The sequence below is a fragment of the Procambarus clarkii genome, chromosome 24, assembly GCF_040958095.1.
Source record: "Procambarus clarkii isolate CNS0578487 chromosome 24, FALCON_Pclarkii_2.0, whole genome shotgun sequence".
Taxonomy (NCBI): Eukaryota; Metazoa; Arthropoda; class Malacostraca; order Decapoda; family Cambaridae; genus Procambarus; species Procambarus clarkii.
Genome location: NC_091173.1, coordinates 9,839,741 through 9,862,028, shown reverse-complemented (window position 1 = coordinate 9,862,028; position 22,288 = coordinate 9,839,741). Strand labels below are relative to the sequence as shown.

The window sequence follows — 22,288 nt, the reverse complement described above, 5'->3', positions numbered from 1 at the left end:
ATGGCCCATCTGATATAGCAGACATACAAGCATAATACATAGGTAATTATAACATAAAGAGGTAAATATATACAATAAATTAGTGAGACAAATGTTTTTCAATGATTCTACTTAAATCGCCCTTTAGCTGATCTATTAGAAATGGATCTAAGTTATATAGACCACTGCTAATATTCAAATTACTTTCTTTGGTGATCTGTATCAAAGCGGATTCAATTATGTTTCTGTTATAGGTGCTTTTACAATTTGTTATTGAAGACGCACTCTCCCAATCAATTTGGTGAGCTTTTTCTGACAAATGCACAAACAAAGCATTAGATAATTGGCCATGTCTTACAGAGTATTTATGTTGCGATATTCTACATTTTAAATCTTTAGATGTTTGCCCGACATAGAACTTATTACATTCCTTACAAGGTATTTTATAAATGACGCAATTATCACTACGAGGGCTGTTCCTTACTAATAGCTTACCAACAGTGTTTTCGTAGCTAAACATTACATCTATATTAAAAAGTTTCAAGGCCTTGACAATATTCTCAAACCCAGAGAAATATGGTAAACATAACACATTCTTTGGGCGAGTCCTTTCACTGCATACATTATTATAATATGTACGACGAGCTTTGTTACGACAAACTTCCAAAAAATTCAGTGGGTAACAAAGCTTAAGACCAATCGAATCAATATTCTTAAATTCTTCATCTAAGAATTCTGGACTCACAACTCGAAGAGCTCTTAGATACATTGAAGCAAAAATTGACTTTTTTACATTGTATTTATGCCCTGAAAAATAATGAACATAAGATAAATTGTTCGTAGGTTTTCTGTAAACACTAAACTTTAATGAAGAGTTTTCCCTATGAATAAGCACATCTAAGAATGGCAAACATTTATCAATTTCAGTCTCCATAGTAAATTTTATGGAGGTGACTTGGTCATTAAGTTTGGCTACAAATTCGTCTGTGTTTGCATCTGAAGGCCAAATACATAAGATATCATCAACATATCTAAACCAAGGAATGATACCAGGAGTTATTTTTGAAACAAATTTCTTTTCAAAGAATTCCATGTACAGGTTTGAGAGCAATGGCGATAGAGGATTCCCCATTGCCATTCCAAAAGTCTGTAAATAATACTCATTATTAAAGGTAAATTTACATTCTTTAATGCACAACTTAACAAGACTGACAATAATATCAGCAGAAAGAGGTAAGTCATGGCTCATTAGTTCACGAGCAAGATAATCGAGAATATCATCGACCGGTACCTTTGTGAACAAGGAACAAACGTCAAAACTGATTAACTTTACATCAGGAGTGACAGGAACACTATTCAATTTGTTAACTAAATCAAGAGAATTTGTCAAATGAGAAGAGGAGATAGTTCCTAACAAAGGGGACAAGATTTTGGTAAGCCATTTGGAGAGTTTGTAAGAAATGGATCCCACAGAACTGATGATAGGTCTCATGGGATTGTTAGGCTTATGCGTCTTGACAAGACCATATAGATATGGTAATGAAGGTGATGAAGTAGTAAATCATTTCTTCTGCGTTGTCCAAGTATTGTACCTCACCTTACTTCACCACTCTCTCCTGCCTATTTATACCCATCACTCGATCTGTAAAATGACCTTCTGAAGATGTATTTAATATACGAAAGTACTTAAGGAAATTTCCTGTTTCATTTTTCCTTCGTGGTCTGACATTGTCACATTCTTAATCACGTGTTTATTTTCGTGATATACACACATATATATATATATATATATATATATATATATATATATATATATATATATATATATATATATATATATATATATATATATATATATATATATATATATATATATTGTACCCAATGAACTTTAAAATAATTTAATATTGTTTAGTAAATATTCATTCAAACTTGCCTTGATTGTAAAATATATTATAGTAGTATTATTACCTTTTATTACTAACTACTTTTAGCTATTATTATAATTAACGATCCTTACTCTTAATTTACATATATTAATAATTAACTTTACCTGTCTGTAAAGTATACTTTTCGCAGTAAATTATGTTGCTTTTTATTATTATTATTATTATTATTATTATTATTATTATTATTATTATTATTATTATTATTATTATTACTAACAAGCTTAGGTATACACAGAAATGTGCTGCTACCCTATTCGATATGAAAGATTACATTACACAGTGTAGATAAAGAGCTAGTTATAAGTTCAGTTAATATTCCCATCTCACAGGGAAATCACAGATACAGTGTTGGAGCTGATTTAGGCCTATAGGGGTTACGACGCCAGTTATGGCGCATATGTCCCCGACGTTCCTCTCAAGGGTACAACGCAAAGCCTTACGATTATATAAACGTCGCCCGTCGCCGGAAACGAACACAGCTTGCGGGGAATAAATACACAGACAGGCAGATGTTTGGGGAGTTAAATAAAGTCAAGGCAAAAACATGACCCTTTTAAACTCTTATCCAAATGAGCAAAAACCTCTTCCAGTGACCTCCGGCAAAGCAGGAGCCAGCCGCCCACCATGCCCTGAGGGCACACCAGTGTGGGACAGAAATGGTTGGACGCGTTTCCTGTTACCTACTGCTCCTGTTCACCTAACAGCAATTAGATACCTAGGAGCTAGCTTGTTGTTAGGTTGCATCCTGGGAAGGGTTTTAAATAGGTCGACCTTGAAGATGGGGGGGGGGACCTAACATTTGGCTATTATATATATACTCTTAATTTACATATATTAATAATTATCTATATATATACACTGGTTACTTGTCCGTCGACACAATGAATTCAATTAAATGATCCACCAACCCTCAGCACTTCTCTCCCATGGCGGCGTCGGACACCGTCTACTCGCCCGAAGAACCAGTCACAAAACTGTAAAAGTCTATAAACTTCCCTGTGACCCTAGGCGATAAGTGCCTAACAATCCGGACCCCTGAATAGGAATGCTTGACTAGGAATACTTGGCGGCAGTATCGAGTCCCAATGATTTAAATTGCGTCACGGGTTCCGGCTGCCTCAAGGCAGAGCATGTGGCCATCGCTAGGGGCTGAAACAGTAAGTTATATTTCTTACTGCAGTCAGCGATAAGAATACAGTACTGAATTTACCTGAGGGTCACCATCTATCTATAGTGGCCACGACGGGGACAAGAAGCCGACAACGTGTCAAAAGTTCCACCATTTCCAGGGAATTTTCTCTCTAAATGGATTTTGAACTGCAATAATGCCTTTGCATTTACGGCTTTGGTGGATAGGCAGTTCCAAGAGTTTATAATTCTTGGATATATAAACCTATATAATTATTATAAACATCATAAAGTATATAATGCTAGCATTATAGATCTATATGGATAAAAAAAAACATTTCTTATTTTGTCCTACATTATTGTTGCTTGTTGGGTTTGAGGTTGTTACCCAGTATGTATTACATGTGACCTTTTAAAGAAGTGGTCTGGATTAATTTCCTCCAATTTGTTCAGTATTTTAAAGGTTTAAGTTCAAGTATATATATTGAGATAAGAAAGAAATACATCTCAAAGGGATAGAGTAGCTTAGGCTATTTCTATCCCCTCTACTTCAAGTCCCTCAAGGGGCGCACAAATTCAGTGAGTACAAATAGACAAATAACATTACAAGAATCCCATTTAACATTGCAGGTTAATATAGTAAACACAGCATATAATTGTTACACTCTTGGAGCAAAATTCTTGTAGCTCCTAAGTATAATGTCTATCATACCATTATCACTCATCCAAACAATTTGATGTGGTACACTACTTATTTCCTTATTTCTATAGTTATCAATAAGTTGACACTCTAATACATAATGTTCTAAGGTGTGGGCGTGCGGCATACTACATAATTTACACTCCTTATCTTTTTCACTGACATCAACACCGTATTGCCAGATATATTTGTATCCTAATCTTAATCTCATGTAAATTGAATCCTTCCAAGTAGACTTTCCTTTACCATAGGTGAAGTATTTATTTTTTGTATTTATTTGTATTTATACAAATATATATACGAGTTTGTATTTATTATTGAATAATTCTTAAGTGTGTTACTACTGTCCACCATTACCATTCTCTTTACTATTTCTTCACCCTCTCGGATCATCTTGATTCTTGTTTTTATTTGTTTCAAGGTTAACTGATATACAACATCAACAAGAGTTTTTTCCGCGGCTCTCTTCGCTATCTCATTCAACAGTATTCCCACATGTGAAGGGATCCACATGAATCTTACATTATACCCAGTTTTTTCTAATTTCTTAACATTCTCTTTACACTCTATCACAATATTCTGGTATACTGGGCGTCTGCTATTTAAAGACTCTAACGCTCCTCTGCTATCAATAAAGAAGCAGGCATTTTTACCACATTTGACTACTTCCTGTAATCCTGCTAATACACCTTGGAGTTCAGCCTGCGTTGAAGAGACATTGTCAGTTAAGCGGCGTCCAATAACAGTATCTACAGTGCTGATGCCAGTGTACTCCCTGATCAAGATTCCACATCCTGCCTTCCCATCCCTAGCTACTGACCCATCACAATATACATGTAGAGTGTTTTCTGTAGGCAATTTTCTAATTATACAATCATATGTTGCCCTCAGCTCTCCTATTTCATACATACTTTTTTTCTTTTGCAAGGGAGTAATTACTACATCTACATTACAATCCTCCCATGGTGGTATGAATTTTCTCTTGGGCACAGCAATACACTCTGTAATAACATCATACTTAATAACATTAGAACATAAGGTATTCATATATGCTCTTTTCTTCTTCATACATTGTTCATTACTTCCCACCTTTTTAACCGAGAGGAATAATTCATTAGCTCCCCCACCTCTCATTAATATCATTGAATATCTCTCAGGTGCTATCTTATTCATTAGTACATTAAACAGGGTGGGACTCAACACTCCTCCCTGAGGTGTGCCGAGTTCAAAAGATCTCACATCTGACATACAACCTTGATACCACACCTGAGCCTTCGTTTCGTAAAGATAATCCCCTATCCAGCGCAATAATCTCCCTTTAACACCAAGACCAGCTAATTCATATAAAATAACCTCTTGAAATTGAAACTGAAATTGAAATAAGTTTATTGATGTAAAATACACACAAAGGGATGAGGTAACTCAAGCTATTCTCACCCCGTTCAGTACATCGTGTTAATACATACAATAACCTCTTTGTTGGCTTTATCAAAAGCTCCTTGTAAATCAATAAAAATTCTATAATAATCATTATCATTAGCTAGACATTTAATAATACAGTCAGAGGTACTCTTTCCTCTGAGGAACCCGAACAAATTACTAGACATAATCACCTATTATATATAAAAGTCTATATCACCTATTATATATAAAAGTCTATTTAAAATGATCCTCTCCATCATTTTACAAAAACACGAGGTTAAGGACACAGGTCTGTACTCTCCATTGGCTTTAGGGATAGGGATGATCATAGCTTTTTTTCCATTTACTGGGAATACTGCCCTCTTTATAACTAATATTAAAGAGGTCTAACAGTGGGCTTATCGTCATAGTGGCAAGTTCATTAAGTATTTCATAAGTTACTCATCCTCCCCAGGGGCGGTAGATTTCCCAACTTTAATCGCCGTTATTAGTTCTTCTTTGGTAATACCTGTGCAAGTGACATCACCACTGTTACCTGCTGTAAGTATAAAATCCTTTCTTAGATCTTTCCAAGAATCTAGTGACTCTCTCGTTACAGCGGGTAATGAACTAAGTTTGGCAGTTTCCGCCCATTTATTTACGAGACCATTTGCAATTCCTTGCGGGTCAGGATGTGCAACAAAATTATGCTTTTTACCCCTTACTTTATTTACGCCTTGCTAGATTTCCTTCAAGTTGCTAGGCTGTGTGGGGAGAAGAGAAAGGAAATTAGGAGCAAGTATTGGCAGGAGTTTGCAGAGAAAGTTGGGAGTAACAGAAATTTTAAAGGTTTATGAGTATTGTTAGCCCTGTGGCCCTCAACCGTTTTTGGTAAAGTACGAGAGTCGACTTAAATTAATTAATTAGTTCTAATATGATTTCTCCTGCTCTACGTTATACTTTCTCCATGGCAGGTATGTCCTTCTAAAATGAGGTCTCCGTGTTTGGACACAGTAGTCCAAATGTAGGCGCACCAGAGATTTGTACAATTGAATAACTTGCACTTTCTTTTATTTGAAGTCACAAGAATGGGGTTTCGTTTGATTATTGATTAAGGTTTTATTCAACCCGTCCTCAGATCAAACCCATTCCATCCAGCAGTCGACCCCAAAAACGCATTCATAAATTGTAACATGCTGTTCATTCAAAACGGGAATTTTCTCAAATATAAATTAATATTATAATATATTAGCATATTGTGCATTTATAGGCATAGGTTAGGTGTTTAGGTTCTGTTGGCGATTATTTGTATTTGTAGTAAGTGGATGAAGCATTTACAGCGTTGTGCTTCGAACAAAATTCGTCAGTGAAGCACTTGTTCTGGAAAGGTTCGAACGAAATCAGTTGTCCGTCGTGTGTAAACCGCTTTTCATTCATAAACAGGGGGTTTGGCGGGTGCATGGAATCACTTTTGGATCTTTGTTTGGAGGACGGGCTGGTAGTTCGAACAAAAGTCGTCAGCAAAGCACTTTTTCCGGAAGTGTTCAGACGTCATCAGTTGGGAGTCAGGTGTAAACTGTTTTCATTCATAAACAGGGGGTTTGGCGGGTGCATAGAATGAACTTTTGCCTTTGTTTATGAGGACGGGCTGCATTTGTGAGTCGTGTGTAGAATGTTATTCATTCATAAACAAGAGGTTTGACGACAGCATAAACAAAGACCAAACACTCGCTACTCCAGCCGCCAAACCCCCCCGGTTGTGAATGAAACTTAGTGTAATACATGCTTATGAATGAAACTTTCTTTATGCAAATCTTAGGCACTATACATACGAGTTCATATTTTTGTGTTTAATGAATAGGCAAAAATAATGGAGATTAGCAAAGTGAAGTAATACACAAGGTAACACGCGAAGTATTTCACATGACAATGAAAATATGTAAAATAATGGCCTATGGTTTCCCTTATGGTTCACCTATTGTTAAGGGGCCCAATTCCAACTACTGACCTTCCCCAGAACGCAACCAGTTAATTAAGTCCCAGCTATACCTATTTCCTACTAGGTGAAGAGATGCGTCAGGTGACAGGAAATGTTGTTCAGAGGCTACTGTGTCCTGCTTCGGGAATTGTGTGCTATATTTAATTATGTTATATATATATATATATATATATATATATATATATATATATATATATATATATATATATATATATATATATATATATATATATATGTATATATATAACTAACTAGAGTTTTCAGTTGCATATTGTCCTGGGGACCATTCAGGCTTGTTCGCATTTGTGTTCCTCACGTGTGCCCCAAAGAATGAGGTGATTTGGTAAAATGCTATGCCCAAGATTACTATCCGAGTGCCGGCGGTGGGGTGGTTCAAATAGCCTCGGCTATCACCTCATTTTGTCCGGTCGTGATGGTCAAGTGGATTAAGGCGTCTTGTACATACCAGTTGCGTTGCTCCTGGGAGTATGGGTTCGAGTCACTTCTGGGGTGTGAGTTTTCAGTTGCATATTGTCCTGGGGACCATTCAGGCTTGTTCGCGCATGTATATATATATATATATATATATATATATATATATATATATATATATATATATATATATATATATATATGTGTGTGTGTGTGTGTGTGTGTGTGTGTGTGTGTGTGTGTGTGTTGGCGTATTGCTAATAAATATTTAATTCATAATAAGTAATAATAATTTAATAACTAATTAACAAATAATTAATAAATAACAAATAAATGATTTAATTTATAGTCATTGTCATTATGGGTTTTAATATTATATGCTGATTCAGTATTTCCTCACGCTGTGTGTCAGCATTTTATATTATGCTGAGTTTCAGTATTTCATATCATGTTGTGTGTGTGTGTGTGTGTCAATTTTTTACCTCATGGTGTCAGTATTTTATATCATGCTGTGCGTCAGTATTTTATATCTTGCTGTGCGTCAGTATTTTATATCATGCTGTGCGTCAGTATTTTATGTCATGCTGTGCGTCAGTATTTTATATCATGCTGTGCGTCAGTATTTTATATCATGCTGTGTGTCAGTATTTTATATCATGCTGTGTGTCAGTATTTTATATCATGCTGTGCGTCAGTATTTTATATCATGCTGTGCGTCAGTATTTTATATCATGCTGTGCGTCAGTATTTTATATCATGCTGTGTGTCAGTATTTTATATCATGCTGTGTGTCAGTATTTTATATAATGATGTGTTTTCTATATCATGCTGTGTCAGCATTTTACATCACGCTGTGTGTGTGTGGAGTATGGTATTGTACACCAAGCTGTGTCAGTATCTGATATTAATTTATAAATCAGTGTAATTATTTTGTCATACAAAGGTAGGTTTTATACAATATGCCTCATTATTGTATAACGACATTTGTCTTTATTTTTTATATAATGCTATATTTGTCTTTATATGGCATATGATGTCTCTCTCTTATGTGACATATATGTTGTACCTGTAGTATATTTGTAATATTTCATAAAGTTGCCTGTTTTCCAAGATATACAGATAGTACTTATCATAATAGTACTTATCATCATAGTACCAAGATAATACTTCTGTATTGTGAATTGTTGACATTAAGTGAGTCATACTTTTATATGTTACAGCATGTATTTGTTTTTCTTATTAATATTTTACACTGTAGGTTATATACATGTATGCGATTTATATACATGTACTTTCTACAAACTTAAGCTGTACCCCGCTTGTCGATCGGTGTATACTGTACATATATAATTGATCAATAAGCTATTATGGTGACTTTAATTAATAATCCTCCAGAGGCTGATAGGCCCAACACTAAATGAAACCTAGTATAATATGTTTTCAATACGGATCGTGAGCAGCATCCTTCAAAACTAATTCCACATGTTTCTCATCGAAGGATTATAGTTTCTTGATAAATTGATGGATTCAGATATAAGAAAACACTAAAAAAATGCGTTATATATATAGCATTCTGCATGACTATGCTTGAGTAAGAGTTAAGGTTTATGGTTCCTGGATTAAAGTTGTCCCGCTTATATGAAGCTTTTTGGAAGTCTGTATGCCTATTAATCAGTAGTAGATTAGCTTATATAATGTAAAGCAGTGCACAGAACACATGGAAAATTTGAATATAAATAAATATCTCGAGATAAATAGATTTAGACGCCAAAGATAACGGGAGAGTGAGTGTGTGGCTCCCGTGTGGCTTTTCAAATAGAGTGCCAGATCTCGGGTAGTACTTCTTAGGAAATAAATGTTTTTAAATGCGGTGGATGGAGTGGTATTATAAGCGTATAGAAATTTAATATAAGATTAAAAAACTGGCAGAATGATTTGAGAGTATTTGGAGGAGATTGTGAAGACTTACTGCCCAGGCGTGTATTGATTGATGACGTCACAAGTGCGTCACTCCTCCGCCCAGCGCCTCCCGCCATTTGCAAGCGTCTCGCACGTTCCTGTCTGGCTGTGATATGTGAGTATGATTTATTTCCCTCCCGTAATTTTGGCAATACGCCTTGTTTACGGTTTAGAGTTGTACCATTAGTTGAGGCTTCGCGTAGAGATTATTCCGGTGTAAATTTTGTCGTGAAGTTCTTTGAATTATGGGTGAAATATGTGAAAATCGGAAGTTGAATTTCGTGTTCCGGGATTTGGGCGTTTGGCGGCGTCCGTTGCCGGGAGGGGACGCGCGCTGCAGTTGCTGAGTCGGAATTATTCCTTGTAGCTCGTAACTTACCTTGCCTCCCTCTGAAACTTGTTCCCCCCTATGCCTTGACAACGAATTAGGTATTGGAGGCTGTCCGACTTTGGGTTTTTGTGTGTGTGTAGAATTTTCGTGGCGGTAAAGCGCGGCCGAGGAGAGTGTTAAAATGCGAGATGATGGCATCTGGGGAGATCGCGGCTCGGGCAGCCCTCGGGGACAGACAAAGAAACACCCAAAGGCGCCCATTTCTTGCCCGCCCTCTTGCTCGCACAACCCCGCGGGCTACACCCTAAATTATCGCACGCAGCTTGCTAATGTGGCTAATAACGTGAGTGAGTGCAGTGGGTGTTAGCCAGGGCGGCCACTACGGGCTTTTGCTATACCTTTTTCGGAGGGTTGGCCTGCGATTGATCAGTAAATTTGAAGTTTGTGTGTGTGGGGGGATATCTTTTGGGGCCCAGTAAACGATATGCGTGAGGCTGGAATTACTGCCTTTGTTCGTGAGGTGTGGGGAGCGTGATGCTGGCGCGGCCCCCAGTGTTGTGCTAACTCTCTCTCCCCAGGCCACACTCGTGTGTGTCGAAATGGTTTGTTTATAAAACACAAAGTTGCAAACTTGGCAAGCTTTTATGCACCAGCCGAGGAGTGAAGTGAGTTTCTCGCCTGCTGTAATTTGTTTACTTGTGGGCATTTTGTGGAGAAAACAGTTGCACTGTTATGTCATTCTTTCATATTTTTATTTTTTAAATACAACTTGCAGGCTACTTCTGCTGTTTATTTCTATTAAATTCCATGTGTATAGTGGAATTGATGCTGGTCAAGTTTAATCCTTGGTAAAGGTTTGACAGTGGATTAGTATAATTAGTGTTTAACAGATTTGTTGATATCAATTACAGTAGTGCATATTGTGAGAAATACTATGCATTTAATAAGTTTTTGTATAAATATAGTTTTATACAATTTTTGTTTTTCAAATTTAATTGAAATCGGAATGTTTAGGGTTTTGGCCCAAAAAGTTAAATGTGAGTGACCATGGAAGTGTTACAAATGTTATAGATCGGCCTTAGTTTTGGAAAGTGGCCATATTAATAGGTATGTAATGGGGTATTTTGATAGTGTATACAGACATTGTTGCTGTATGGATGATTTTTTCCATATACTGTGTTCTCACTTGAAAACCATAATACAGTATTAGTATTGGAAATGCTTAATGCACGTACAATGTACAAGTTTCACACATTCACTATATATAATGAGTTCAGGTTGCACCAGCTGTACCCTGGCATGCATAAAAGAAATTGAATATCATGAAAAGACAGGGAGAAATGAATTCTCTTTGCCATAATGTTGTTGACACGTTCACATATTTATGCTTTACAGTTTATTTTGCTTCTACATACAGCAGTGTGTTTACATGTTCACGGTGGAACTATATATGCTCATTATTTCAAAAGTATTATTAATCTTTAATGAGGATAAAAATAGCCTAAGCTACTCCATCCTCTTGATGTATATTATCATCTCGGTAAACTTGCTAAATTTTAAATATTTAATATTTCAATTTTTTATTACAATTCAATGAAAAATTACAACATTTAACATTTTAACATAAACATTTATTAATATGGGTTAATTTATGCTAGCTCCATTACTGTTATACAGTATTCATACTTGAGAAAATGGGACAGTTGGTGGGGGGGGGGGGGCAACACAGGTATTTTGACAGAGCTAGTTTTTTAAAAGTTAAAAATCATATGTGCTATTAACTTGGCTTATGTTTGTTTTGGTTTGGTAGATTTCAAAATCTATTGGCAAATGGTCTTGGATATGAAGTAACCTGGGGTCCGTCTAATTACCACAAGCTACCACAAGCTACACAAGCTTCAGAAAGCTTCCTGGTAATACGTTAGTAATAAATAAATGATACGTTAAGTTAGGCTGACCTAACCTAACCCAACCTAACCTATCCTAACCTATCCTAACCTAACCTAACCTAACCTAACTTAACTAAACCAAACCTAACCTAACCTAGCCGAAGCTTGGATCGTCGACTTGATTTGGCGTCACCAGCTTTTTATTTTCGTCTAATTTCTTTATAAAAAGATACTTTTTCAGATTAAAATTGTTTTTTCGTGTTGTACATTCAGCACCAACATTATAATGAGTAAATATATCATATTTATTCATTACTAACGTATTGCCAGGAAGCTTTCTGAAGCTTGTGTAGCTTGTGGTAATTAGACGGACCGAGTAACCTGTATTAATTTATTCAGTACAGTAGTTTATTTGAGAACCACTGATATCTATGTAGAAACCCAACATAGATGCTTGTGTAGGCTTGATGTAGCACTGATTTAATGCCCGACAGCCTAAATGTTAGGTAAGAAAATCTATGTATGAATTGTCTGGTGTACAAGATGATCCGTATCCATTGGTAATGCCATATTCAGTAGGTGAGAATCTATGTATTTTTTCTCAGTGCTGTGTAATTTGGGTAAAAAGTGTTGTGCTACATCCATACAGCTATTCTAACGATGGATACTGTAAATGTTATTACCTCGTCAATTCTGTGATTTTCTCCTGAAAATTGCATAAGTGTGCAGTGCATATAGACCTTATTGGCGGTCCATATTTTAGAAAGTGGCTAATATTGAAAACTTGGTTCTGTTTGGAAAGTAACTTGAGAATCATATGAATTATGAATTTACCCTAACATAAGGAATATGCTGGATACAGGCCAATAGGGCACCACACAACTTGAATATAGGAAAACAATTATCCTTATCAAATGTTGCTTTGTGCAATCCTATTATATGCTAGGGAAGTTGCTTCAGTAAATTTATGAATATAATTATAATGAATATTTTAATATATTTCTCTTAACTGTACTAAAGATAAAGCATTTCCAAGTATTTATTTGAAACTGATAAGGATAAGTACTCATCTAGTTGTTCTTGCCTAGTTGTGCTTACGGGGGTTGAGCTTTGACTGTTTGGTCCTGCTCTCAACTGTCAATCAACTGGTGTAGATTCCTGTGCCTATTGGGCTCTTATATCTACATTTGAAACTGTATGGAGTCTGCCTCCACCACCACTGCCATTCACAAATGATGTGTAGGCTATACTGTACCTTGTTATCCAATTGTTATCCAAATCTATGCCGTCACCTTGTGAGCAATTTGGTCTGGGTTCTGGCCAGGGAGGAATGACTAGGCAATATTCAATAGGTGTTCTCTGTTCACCCAGCAATAATTGGATACCTGGTTCTCGTCTAATTATCGAGTCCTGTTGCGGGGGAAGTAGTAGGGTTTATCATAAGGCTGGATATGGCTTATGAGCTAAGGTAAGGTAAAGCTCTATGCCTGCTAATAAGAATTAGAAGTCCTCTATTGTTCCCACCTGTGTAAAAAAAAAAAAATCTCGGTGTTTAGGGTCTTACCTAGACCTTTTGGTAGAACATAATTTCCTTGGTAAATATTTTAGTATTGAGAGAAAGTTTGGGTTGCATGATAAGTCTGTTGATGTCACCCTAGACACTGCAGCAGAAACGGTACATTAATTAAATTTATTGTAATTTGTACTGGTATGCTACAGTTTGGGACAATTTCATTAATATTATATACTGTACTGTACAGTACCTGTATAGCTAAATAACTTCCCATTTCCAGTACTCGACATTGGGTTAAAATTTTAACTGCAGATATTGAGTTTACATTGTAATAATTGATCAGGGTTTGTGAAAGAAAATATGCCAAACTGTGCAGTAATTCCTATAAGGTTTTCCAGAATTTAAAGTAGATTATAATATCTATCTCGTATACAGTGTATTTGTATACTGTTTCATTTCTCATAAATGAAATGAGATTTCAAACATTTCTAAATCAACTAACTTTCTTGATCTTTCTGAAACTAACATTTCTCTTAACTATCTTATCCTTGCCGGGAGTTATGTATACAGTGCTGCTGCCCTTAGATACCGAGCTATAACATATTGGTGCCCGCATAAGTCTGTATCCGACATAATTATAATCTTTAGGGGAGGTAATGATTTTTTATAAAGTGTTCCTTGTTTTATAATATTACACTTTTTTAATTAATAGTTTTGTTAATAAAAAAAATATTATAATTTAATAGTGTTTTCAAGTAATACCAAGATTTTTTCTGCTGAAAATATGAACTGCCTAACAATTCCCAATAACTTCATATTATTGTACGATTCCTAATATGTTAAACGTAAATTATACAGTAGCCATAATTTATTATACACCCCATACCCATCCTCATAGCAGGATCAAAGTGGTTACTTTTTGATCTACGAAAAGCTCGGTTTTGCTGCCAAGACAATATCCTGTCGTTTTTAATTTCACATTTTAAAATTAAACTAAATTAGGTTCTATAAAAATTATAGACTAATTCAAATACAGTATTAGTCTTGCTGCTAAAAGCAGGAAGATCAGTATCAGGTCAAATTGTTCTGTTTCTAACTTGGAGTAAGCCATAAATGGAACTACTGTTTCTTATAGGTAGTTGGAACTACTGTACTACTACTAATTTTATGGAAACTATTTTTTAGCGAATTTTACTAAAGCCTGATAGTTATTAGGGCAAATACTGATATTGAACCCATGGAAGAGATTCTGTTTTTAATAGGTTAAATTATTTGGAATGTAATATATTGCAGAATAAGTTTACAGGAATCTTGATAGGCCTAAACAAGATTAATAAAATTTAAAGGATAGATATTTTAGTCTTCAAAAGTGGGTACAATGTTATGTACTGTATGTTCAGTATGTATTTAAATAGTGACCACCGCTGATCATTGAGTTATGGTGCCCTGTACATACAATACTGTACTTCAATTTATTTTCCACTGTTCTCTCATCTAGTTATTTCAAGAGTGATGCACACTAGAGTATTAGATGGCTAGATTGATTTCAGTTAACATGCTAGTGCTTAAAGTACTTAGCGGGCATTGCAGCACGTCTTGCCATTTTTCTGGATCTTTGTGATGTTTTCACGCTGAACATTTAGTTTACATTATCCTGTACTGTATTAAAATAGCAGTGTTCCGTGGGCTTGTCAAAGAACACATCAGTGTTTAGTTTTCTACTTGGAAAATAGCAACACAATACAGTACTTTTGCGTATTGTGATGGTATCCTTAAGCGAAAGAAAATAAATGGTATAATAATTTTAAGTTACGGTAGTGTTTTGAACTCTTAAAATTGAAATTAATATGAATGCAATTCAAAATCAATAATTTATTTCAGAAAAATCACTTTGGCCTTGTTTTGTCTTGGTATAGATAGATAGATACTATACAGTATTAAGATCTTGATTAAGTGCTTGTCTGTACAGTGTTGTTATTTACATTTATAATATAGTAAAATAGGATAACTTTTAGGATAACAGTTAGGATAACTGTATCAGTTATAGCTGTACAGTTAGGATAACTGTACCACAACATGGAATCATGTCGTGATACAGTTGACTAAGGCGCATCCGGGAACATTCCGTGCGTAGGTTTGAACCCTCATCACGGCCCTTGTGGATTTGTTCATTAGATTTACATAGCTTTGACACATAATTCATTAAGTGATCAATGCTTGTTGTAAGGGAGTTGTATTTTACAACTTGTGATGCAGATTCCTCCTCCTCCTTGCCCTCATTGCCTTTCCTAATATCACACATTAATTCTCTGAACAATTTAATCTTGAGCTGTCATACTTTAAACTGGGTCATTAGGACCTTTAGGCTGATTGGTGCTGCTCCTGTGTGTCTTGTTACAACCCATCCTTGTGTCTAGATTGTACTTTTTTGTAACTATGGACCATCTTACATATACTGTATTGATGTAATGGACAATTTGATGGTAGGATTTGGTACTATTCACTTTTTAGTCCAGAACAAATATAGCTAAATCAAACTTAAATATACTTAGGCTTAATATAGCACATTCATGTACTATATTAAGTCTCAGATACTGTAGCATGTTTTAGGCCTAGGATGGCTAGGAAAGGTAAGGTTTTATTAACATAAATACAAAATCTTTTCCAGTTTGTCCAAATTCAATAGTACCGAGCTATTTTCTAGTTGTCCATTACATCTATGGGTATGATGGTCCACATTGTTACCATAAGTACAGTACTATCTAAACAGGAGGATGGGCTGCTTATTCACTAAAAATGAGCCAAGTTTTCAATAAAGGACTTTCCAGTGAAGAAAATCATTCAGATACTGAGTGTATCCTTGTAGTGCTCGAGATTGTAGAAACACTGTAGCTAGCTGACAGGATTGGGATCAGTTTGTTGTAATATTTGATAGTGTATAATTTTATTATTATAATTAAACTGTTTAAATGCATTTTTGTACAGTTATAGTAAACAGAGCCTGATTTGCATCATTCAGTAAGCTAACATTTAAGAATCATAATTCAGATTTTGTCTGAATTGAGAGGCAAGGAAAATAGTGTAGCTTAGTTACCAGGTGATTTGCATTACAGTAGATCCTTATTGGTGGCGTTCAAAGTAAGTGTTTTTGAGAGTTGACAGGACTAATTATATGCAAGAAAGTTAAGTAGCTTTGGGGATTTCTGTGTTGTGTGTGAGAAGCCAAGCATTCTTCAGCTTCAGCCATTGCTTAAGTGTACAACGGAACCTTGAGTGACAAGCGGCTCCAGTTACGAGCAAGTCCCTCACAGAAAATATGTCTCAACTGACGAGCGTTCCCGCTGGTTCTCGGACACCACCGACGAGAGTTTTGTTGTTGTTTCACAAGACTAGTTTTGCACATGACGAGCTCGGTGCCGGAACGGATTAAACTCGTTAATCGAGACGCCACTATTATTGTAGCATATTTGCAACTGGGTTGTCAAAATACTGTTGTACCTACACTCATTCATAAGTATAGTGGACCCTTGCTCTAATGAACCTCACTCTTAACGAATTCCTGAATGGTTCAAACAAATCATGTTTGGTACAGATTGTTCCGTGGAACATACAAATGTCTGATTAAGTGTGGATTGTTTGTCCAAGTGGTCACTGTTACGAGCGTTGGGAGGCAGCTGTGTTAGTATTGTCCATGATAACCAAGTCAAAGTGTAAACTATTATACAGTGCTTAAAAACCTTGAATCAAACTTAAATACAATATAATATTTTACAAATTATATAATAAAATACAGTACTAATATTATAAAAATATATACACAATAGAAGTGAATGTTATTATGCTGTCACATGGTCATTACATAATGTTGTTCCCACCAATAATGGTCATATAGCTTTGCCTTTGATATGGAATTGTTCACCAATAAATGCTCTATCATATGCAATTGTCAACGTGAAGAATTCATAATAAATAGATTTTCTGTGATTTTTTTAAACTAGATGCAAAGAAAGGTACTCGCCTAGGTGTGCTTGCAGGGGTTGCGCTGTGGCTCTTTTGTCTCGTCTCTCATCTGTCAATCTGCTGGCAGCAAAATTGCTCTTTTGAGCACAATTTTGTGAAGATCTTAGAACAACACTGTCAGAACTTTTTTTTTATATATAAACTTTTTTTTGTCGTCTTTAGGGGGTTATGTACTATACTCGCCTAGTTGTACTCTTCTACTTGTTCTTGCGAGGTTGAGCTTCGGCTACAATTATTCAAATATTAATTTTAAAACTATCTTCAATTACTGGTGGATTAGCATGTATTAATAGTCCTCCTTATTCAGATACAATGTCCTCATTAGTTTGTTTATACTGTAATTCTAACTTTTTTGACTTATTAAAACAGAATTTCATAATGGAAAATAGGTAAATTTTATGGATTTAAAAAAATATTAAGAACTGATGCTGTACATAAACCAGTTTGTTTAAACAGGATATCAGTATGGATAGATAAATTGGGCACTTCCTTAACATCATTTATAAATTGTTTGAAACGTTTGAAAAAACTTCATATAAATGTAACTGTTATTACGTATGCATTTTCTAAAAATTTTAATGGCTTGTTCTTTCTCTTTTTAGATAGTATACAAGGTGGAGGGGGGCGAGGATGGGGGCAGATCAGCAGTTTTGCCTCCGATGGAACAATTTTCACACTAACATTACCTCAGCATTCGAGTCCTTGAGAGATGACGAGGACTTTGTCGATATCACACTTGCCTGCGAGGGCAGACAGATAAAAGCACACAAAATGGTCCTTAGTGCCTGTAGTCCTTACTTCAGAAGTTTGCTAAAAGTAAGTATAAAGCAAAATGTTTTTATTGACAAAATGCCAATACAGTACTGTACTGTTAATATATACAAGTTCATATACACTATACTTTAGTTTTAGTATTTATTTTCTAATGTTTATAAATTTGTCTTTGCAGGGTAACCCATGTCAGCACCCTATAGTATTTCTTAAAGATGTGACCTTTGCCAATCTGACTTCAATATTGGACTTCATGTATCATGGAGAAGTCAATGTATCACACAATGAGCTGGCAACTTTCCTAAAGACTGCTGAAGCACTCAAAGTTAGAGGACTTGCAGAAGATGAAAAAAAGAAAGTAAGTTTATTATCTATATCATTTACTACTTCAGTTAAAATTTAGTATTAGCCAAAATCTCTAAAGACTACTGTTGTTTTAATTTAAGAAATGGTAGCTATCTGTAGCAACATCCATTTTGAACTGATATGTAGTATTAGTAATGCACAAATTGATTTTTGATTATCCAAAATAGTTGGTCCAGGCTCACCTGGTGCATTATATATTCAGTTGCATCCATTTTTTTTAATTTGGTTATCAAATTTGTTCCATCAAAAGCTAATTGGATCACATAACCGTTCACTGCCAACTTACATGAAAGGTTTAATTGGGGTTAAACATGTTCATTCTACCGAGAATTCCGATCCAATTCCGTTTTAATTTTTTATGTTGAATTTTCCTTAGAATTCAGTGTTTATGTAGACATTGATATTTTAACAGTTCACTTTAAATACTCCTGAAGTTGAAATTGTGAAAAAAATATGAACATTGAAGAAAAAAAATTGGGAATTTTTTCGTCTTCCTGTGAAAAGAGCTGATTATTTTTGTTATTTTTAATATTTTAATGTCCTGACCTCTCGACACACACTTAACCGTAAACGTTCAAGGCATCACAGGGTCCCTCTCAGTGACCTCGAAAATGTTTATGCTCGATATTTTATCAGTTTTGGGTTATTACAATAAATTTGGTGTCAAAATGTTTGCAAATGAATTTACAAGAGGATAGATGAAAAATAAAATGTGATTTGGTAATGGAAGTTGCATGACAGTGCCGAATATATAAATTTTTAATAACATTTCCTCATATATTTCTCAACATTCTTTGTGAATTTTTCATCATAAATAAAAATTTAGGACATGGAAATGTGTGCACATTATTAGTATGTTTCTGTTAAAAGAAAACAACCATAGCTTTCATACTTTTCTGGTTGGTAACTTACAAAGCTATTATTCTTTAGATAGCCAATATGTTCTCTGGAAGGTCTCCTTATAAGCTATGTCCACACTGCTTCCCCCCAAAAAATATATATATTTTTGGGAACTTCACGGTGAAAGACTTGTTTTAGTGTTATTGGAATATTTTGACGTTCCTCTTATCAAATTATCATCTCGGGTACACGCAAGTATAAGTTTATCCAGATATATATATATACTTACTTGCATATAATAAATTTCCCTCATTTTTCTCAACCACATGGTTATGACAATTGACACATCTAGTAACAGTCCACTGCACGCCTTCCAATATTACACGAAGCCAGTATGTAGTCATGTCAGTGTGGCAAAGCCCTCATTTTCAGTCACATGTGCCATATGCTTTTTTAACCCTTAGACAGCGGCTATGAAAAAATATTCATACCGGCTTATGCAAAATTTTTTTTATCCCCCCCTTCCCTCCAAAAATGTTATATAGAATATAGAATTATTAATTTGTATACAAAATGTAAGAAAATAAAAAAAATAATTTAATTTAGTTTCACTGGGTGGAGGCCCTCTGCAAGGCTGCATCTGGCACTTTTCAACACCTGGTACTTGACTCTGTTGATGATTCCTGTTTTATCCTTGAATTTTTCACTGATTGTTTTACTACTTATTTTTCTCTACATCCACAAGGGCTATAATTTCCATATGTGCATCATACATGTAAAACCCAAGCAATAATTGTTTAAATCGTCATATGACGATGACCGCTTTCACCTAGCAGCTATTCATGACTATAACCACATTCATACCATGAAATGATAGCAGGATATTTTTCGTGGGTTAAGGTTAACTTCATTACATCCAAATAGACCTATTATATCCATATTTGCATCATACATTTAAAACCCAGACAGTAATTATTTAAATCTTCAAATGATTATAACCACATTACCCTGTGAATCAACAATTAATGATGTCTGCTAAGCCTTAAATTTATTTTTGTTTGATCTTTCTTGAAGGATTAAAGTATTTTTCGATTTGATGGATTTGTTTTACTAAATTTCTTGCTTGTGGCATGTTTATTTTCCTGAATATGTTCAAAATTGGGCAAATTATCATTTCAAGTAAACATATAAAATTTCTATAAATAGAAACAATAACAAATGAATGGCCTGCTTTTCTAAAATGGAGATAAATAAATTTGCTTTAAAAAATGGAGATAGGTAAATGATTCTTATTCAGGACATTTCTTAAGGTTTGACATTTTCTCATAATACATTAATTCTTAGTGTAAAGATTGCATCCTTTGTTTGTAGTTGGCACATTTCATGTTTGTTATACTGACTACCCAAAAAAAGATCCAATTAAAACTTATTCATCCATTTATACAATTAATTATTTCTTCGGGTTATGAAAGTATGTAAAATATACAATGTGGCCCTACTGAAAAGTTCGAGATCCCTGGTTTAGGGTAAAGGCGACGTTCCTCTTCCACCTTTATGTAAATTAATTTCTTGAATACAAAAATATAATAGGCATTTTGTTTTTCTACAAAAATATATATATATTTTGTATACAGTACTTCTAACCAAAAAAATTATGCTGTTACAGTGCCTTGTAATAATTGTATTCCTTGTATTTATTGCAGTACCATGTCATTATTGTACGCATTTTAGTTATAACACGGTAAACATTTCGAATTGTATGCTGGCCTGGGATGTCTTACTCTGTTTTGGTGAAAATTTCTAGAGCTCTCACCTTCTCGATTTGCACCAAAACGTATTGGCAAGATTAGTATTTGTGAGCATATATCACACTTATTATGCTAAATGCTGTTAGCCCAGGATTAAAACATGGAATACCTTCCATAATTAACTGCATTAAAAAAAACTTAGTTTTTACAGTACAAAGTACAGTTCTTTACTGGTATTGTATTAAATTTAAATTGCGAAAAAAAATTTAGTGCCCCTAAAAACTGTATGCTATTGTAGAAATAAATATTTTTAGTAGATACTGATTACTTTGGTAATTTTGTATTAAGATAAATGTAGCTAAAAATTGAATGTGGAAATTAATAATGGGACTGTCTTGCTTGTACACCTTGTATTGATATATAATCAGTAAATACAAGTGGGCCTGTAGCACAGTTGGTTCAAACAAAATTCCAGCATTGGACATAGTATTTAGGCACATTTCCTTTCACTTTTTATGTCTGTTCAATGAGCAGTAAATAGGCACTCAGAAGTTTGGCAACTATTGTGGATTGCATCCTGGGAAAGGTCAGCAGTTGGCCTATTGCTGAAAAGACTTCTTGGAAACGCTGGGAAACAATCATTTATCACTTGGGAAAAATTTTTGTTCTTCATGATATTCCCAAGTGAATTCATGGTGTCATGAAGATGTAATACGCTGTTGGATTGTTCTTCAAACAATTTCAAACCAATTCTTCAAACCAATATTTTTTTTGTGAAAAGTATTTTCACATAAAATTTATTCTGGAAAAAATCGTACGATGGTGTGTGTCTGCTTCAATTCTTGTTGCCATGTCATTGGGTCTTTACAAGAATATAGAAACCTTTTGGAATGTCAATGTACAGGAGTATTGATGCATTCAATTTATTATTTCTTTTAAGACTAATTTCTTGGCAGTTTGATTATGTTAGCCCCATCATATTCTACAGCAGTCACGTACTGTAACTGTGATAAACTGTCTTAGGTTTATTTGAGTTTATTGGGTAATGTATTGCTATATTAAGGTAAGTATTGTCTCACTATTTACATATTTATCTTATATTAATTTTTTTTTCTTTTATCTCCTTCAGGATGCTGAAAATTACAATGAATCCAGCTCGCCTCCCCCACCTAGAGACCCTCCTGACCCCGGGTCGCCTCGGCCCGAAGAGGGCAGTAGTGCTCCTGATACACACCTCAGTGACTCACCCCCACCTAAACGACA

General features: G+C 34.9%; 1 protein-coding gene across 37 annotated transcripts in view; it reads left to right on the top strand.

Moving 5' to 3' along the window:
- The first annotated feature begins 9,544 nt into the window (after positions 1-9,544).
- LOC123747756 (protein bric-a-brac 2) overlaps positions 9,545-22,288 on the top strand; it is a 190,803-nt gene continuing 178,059 nt past the window's right edge. For 26 of the 37 annotated variants that reach the window (XR_011229512.1, XR_011229511.1, XM_069330566.1 and 23 more), the window contains exons 1-4: positions 9,545-9,662; positions 17,903-18,116; positions 18,250-18,429; positions 22,155-22,288. The exon at positions 22,155-22,288 is cut by the window's right edge and continues 353 nt beyond it. Coding sequence is in view for 35 of the 37 variants with exons in the window: in XM_069330566.1 (XP_069186667.1) it covers positions 17,931-18,116; positions 18,250-18,429; positions 22,155-22,288 (500 nt within the window). In the remaining 2 variants the exon portion in view is untranslated. Of the gene's footprint in view, positions 9,663-9,856; positions 9,977-10,054; positions 10,222-10,300; positions 10,544-17,902; positions 18,117-18,249; positions 18,430-22,154 lie in introns of those variants that run through there. The other 11 variants (XM_069330590.1, XM_069330589.1, XM_069330585.1 and 8 more) reach the window with 6 other exon arrangements.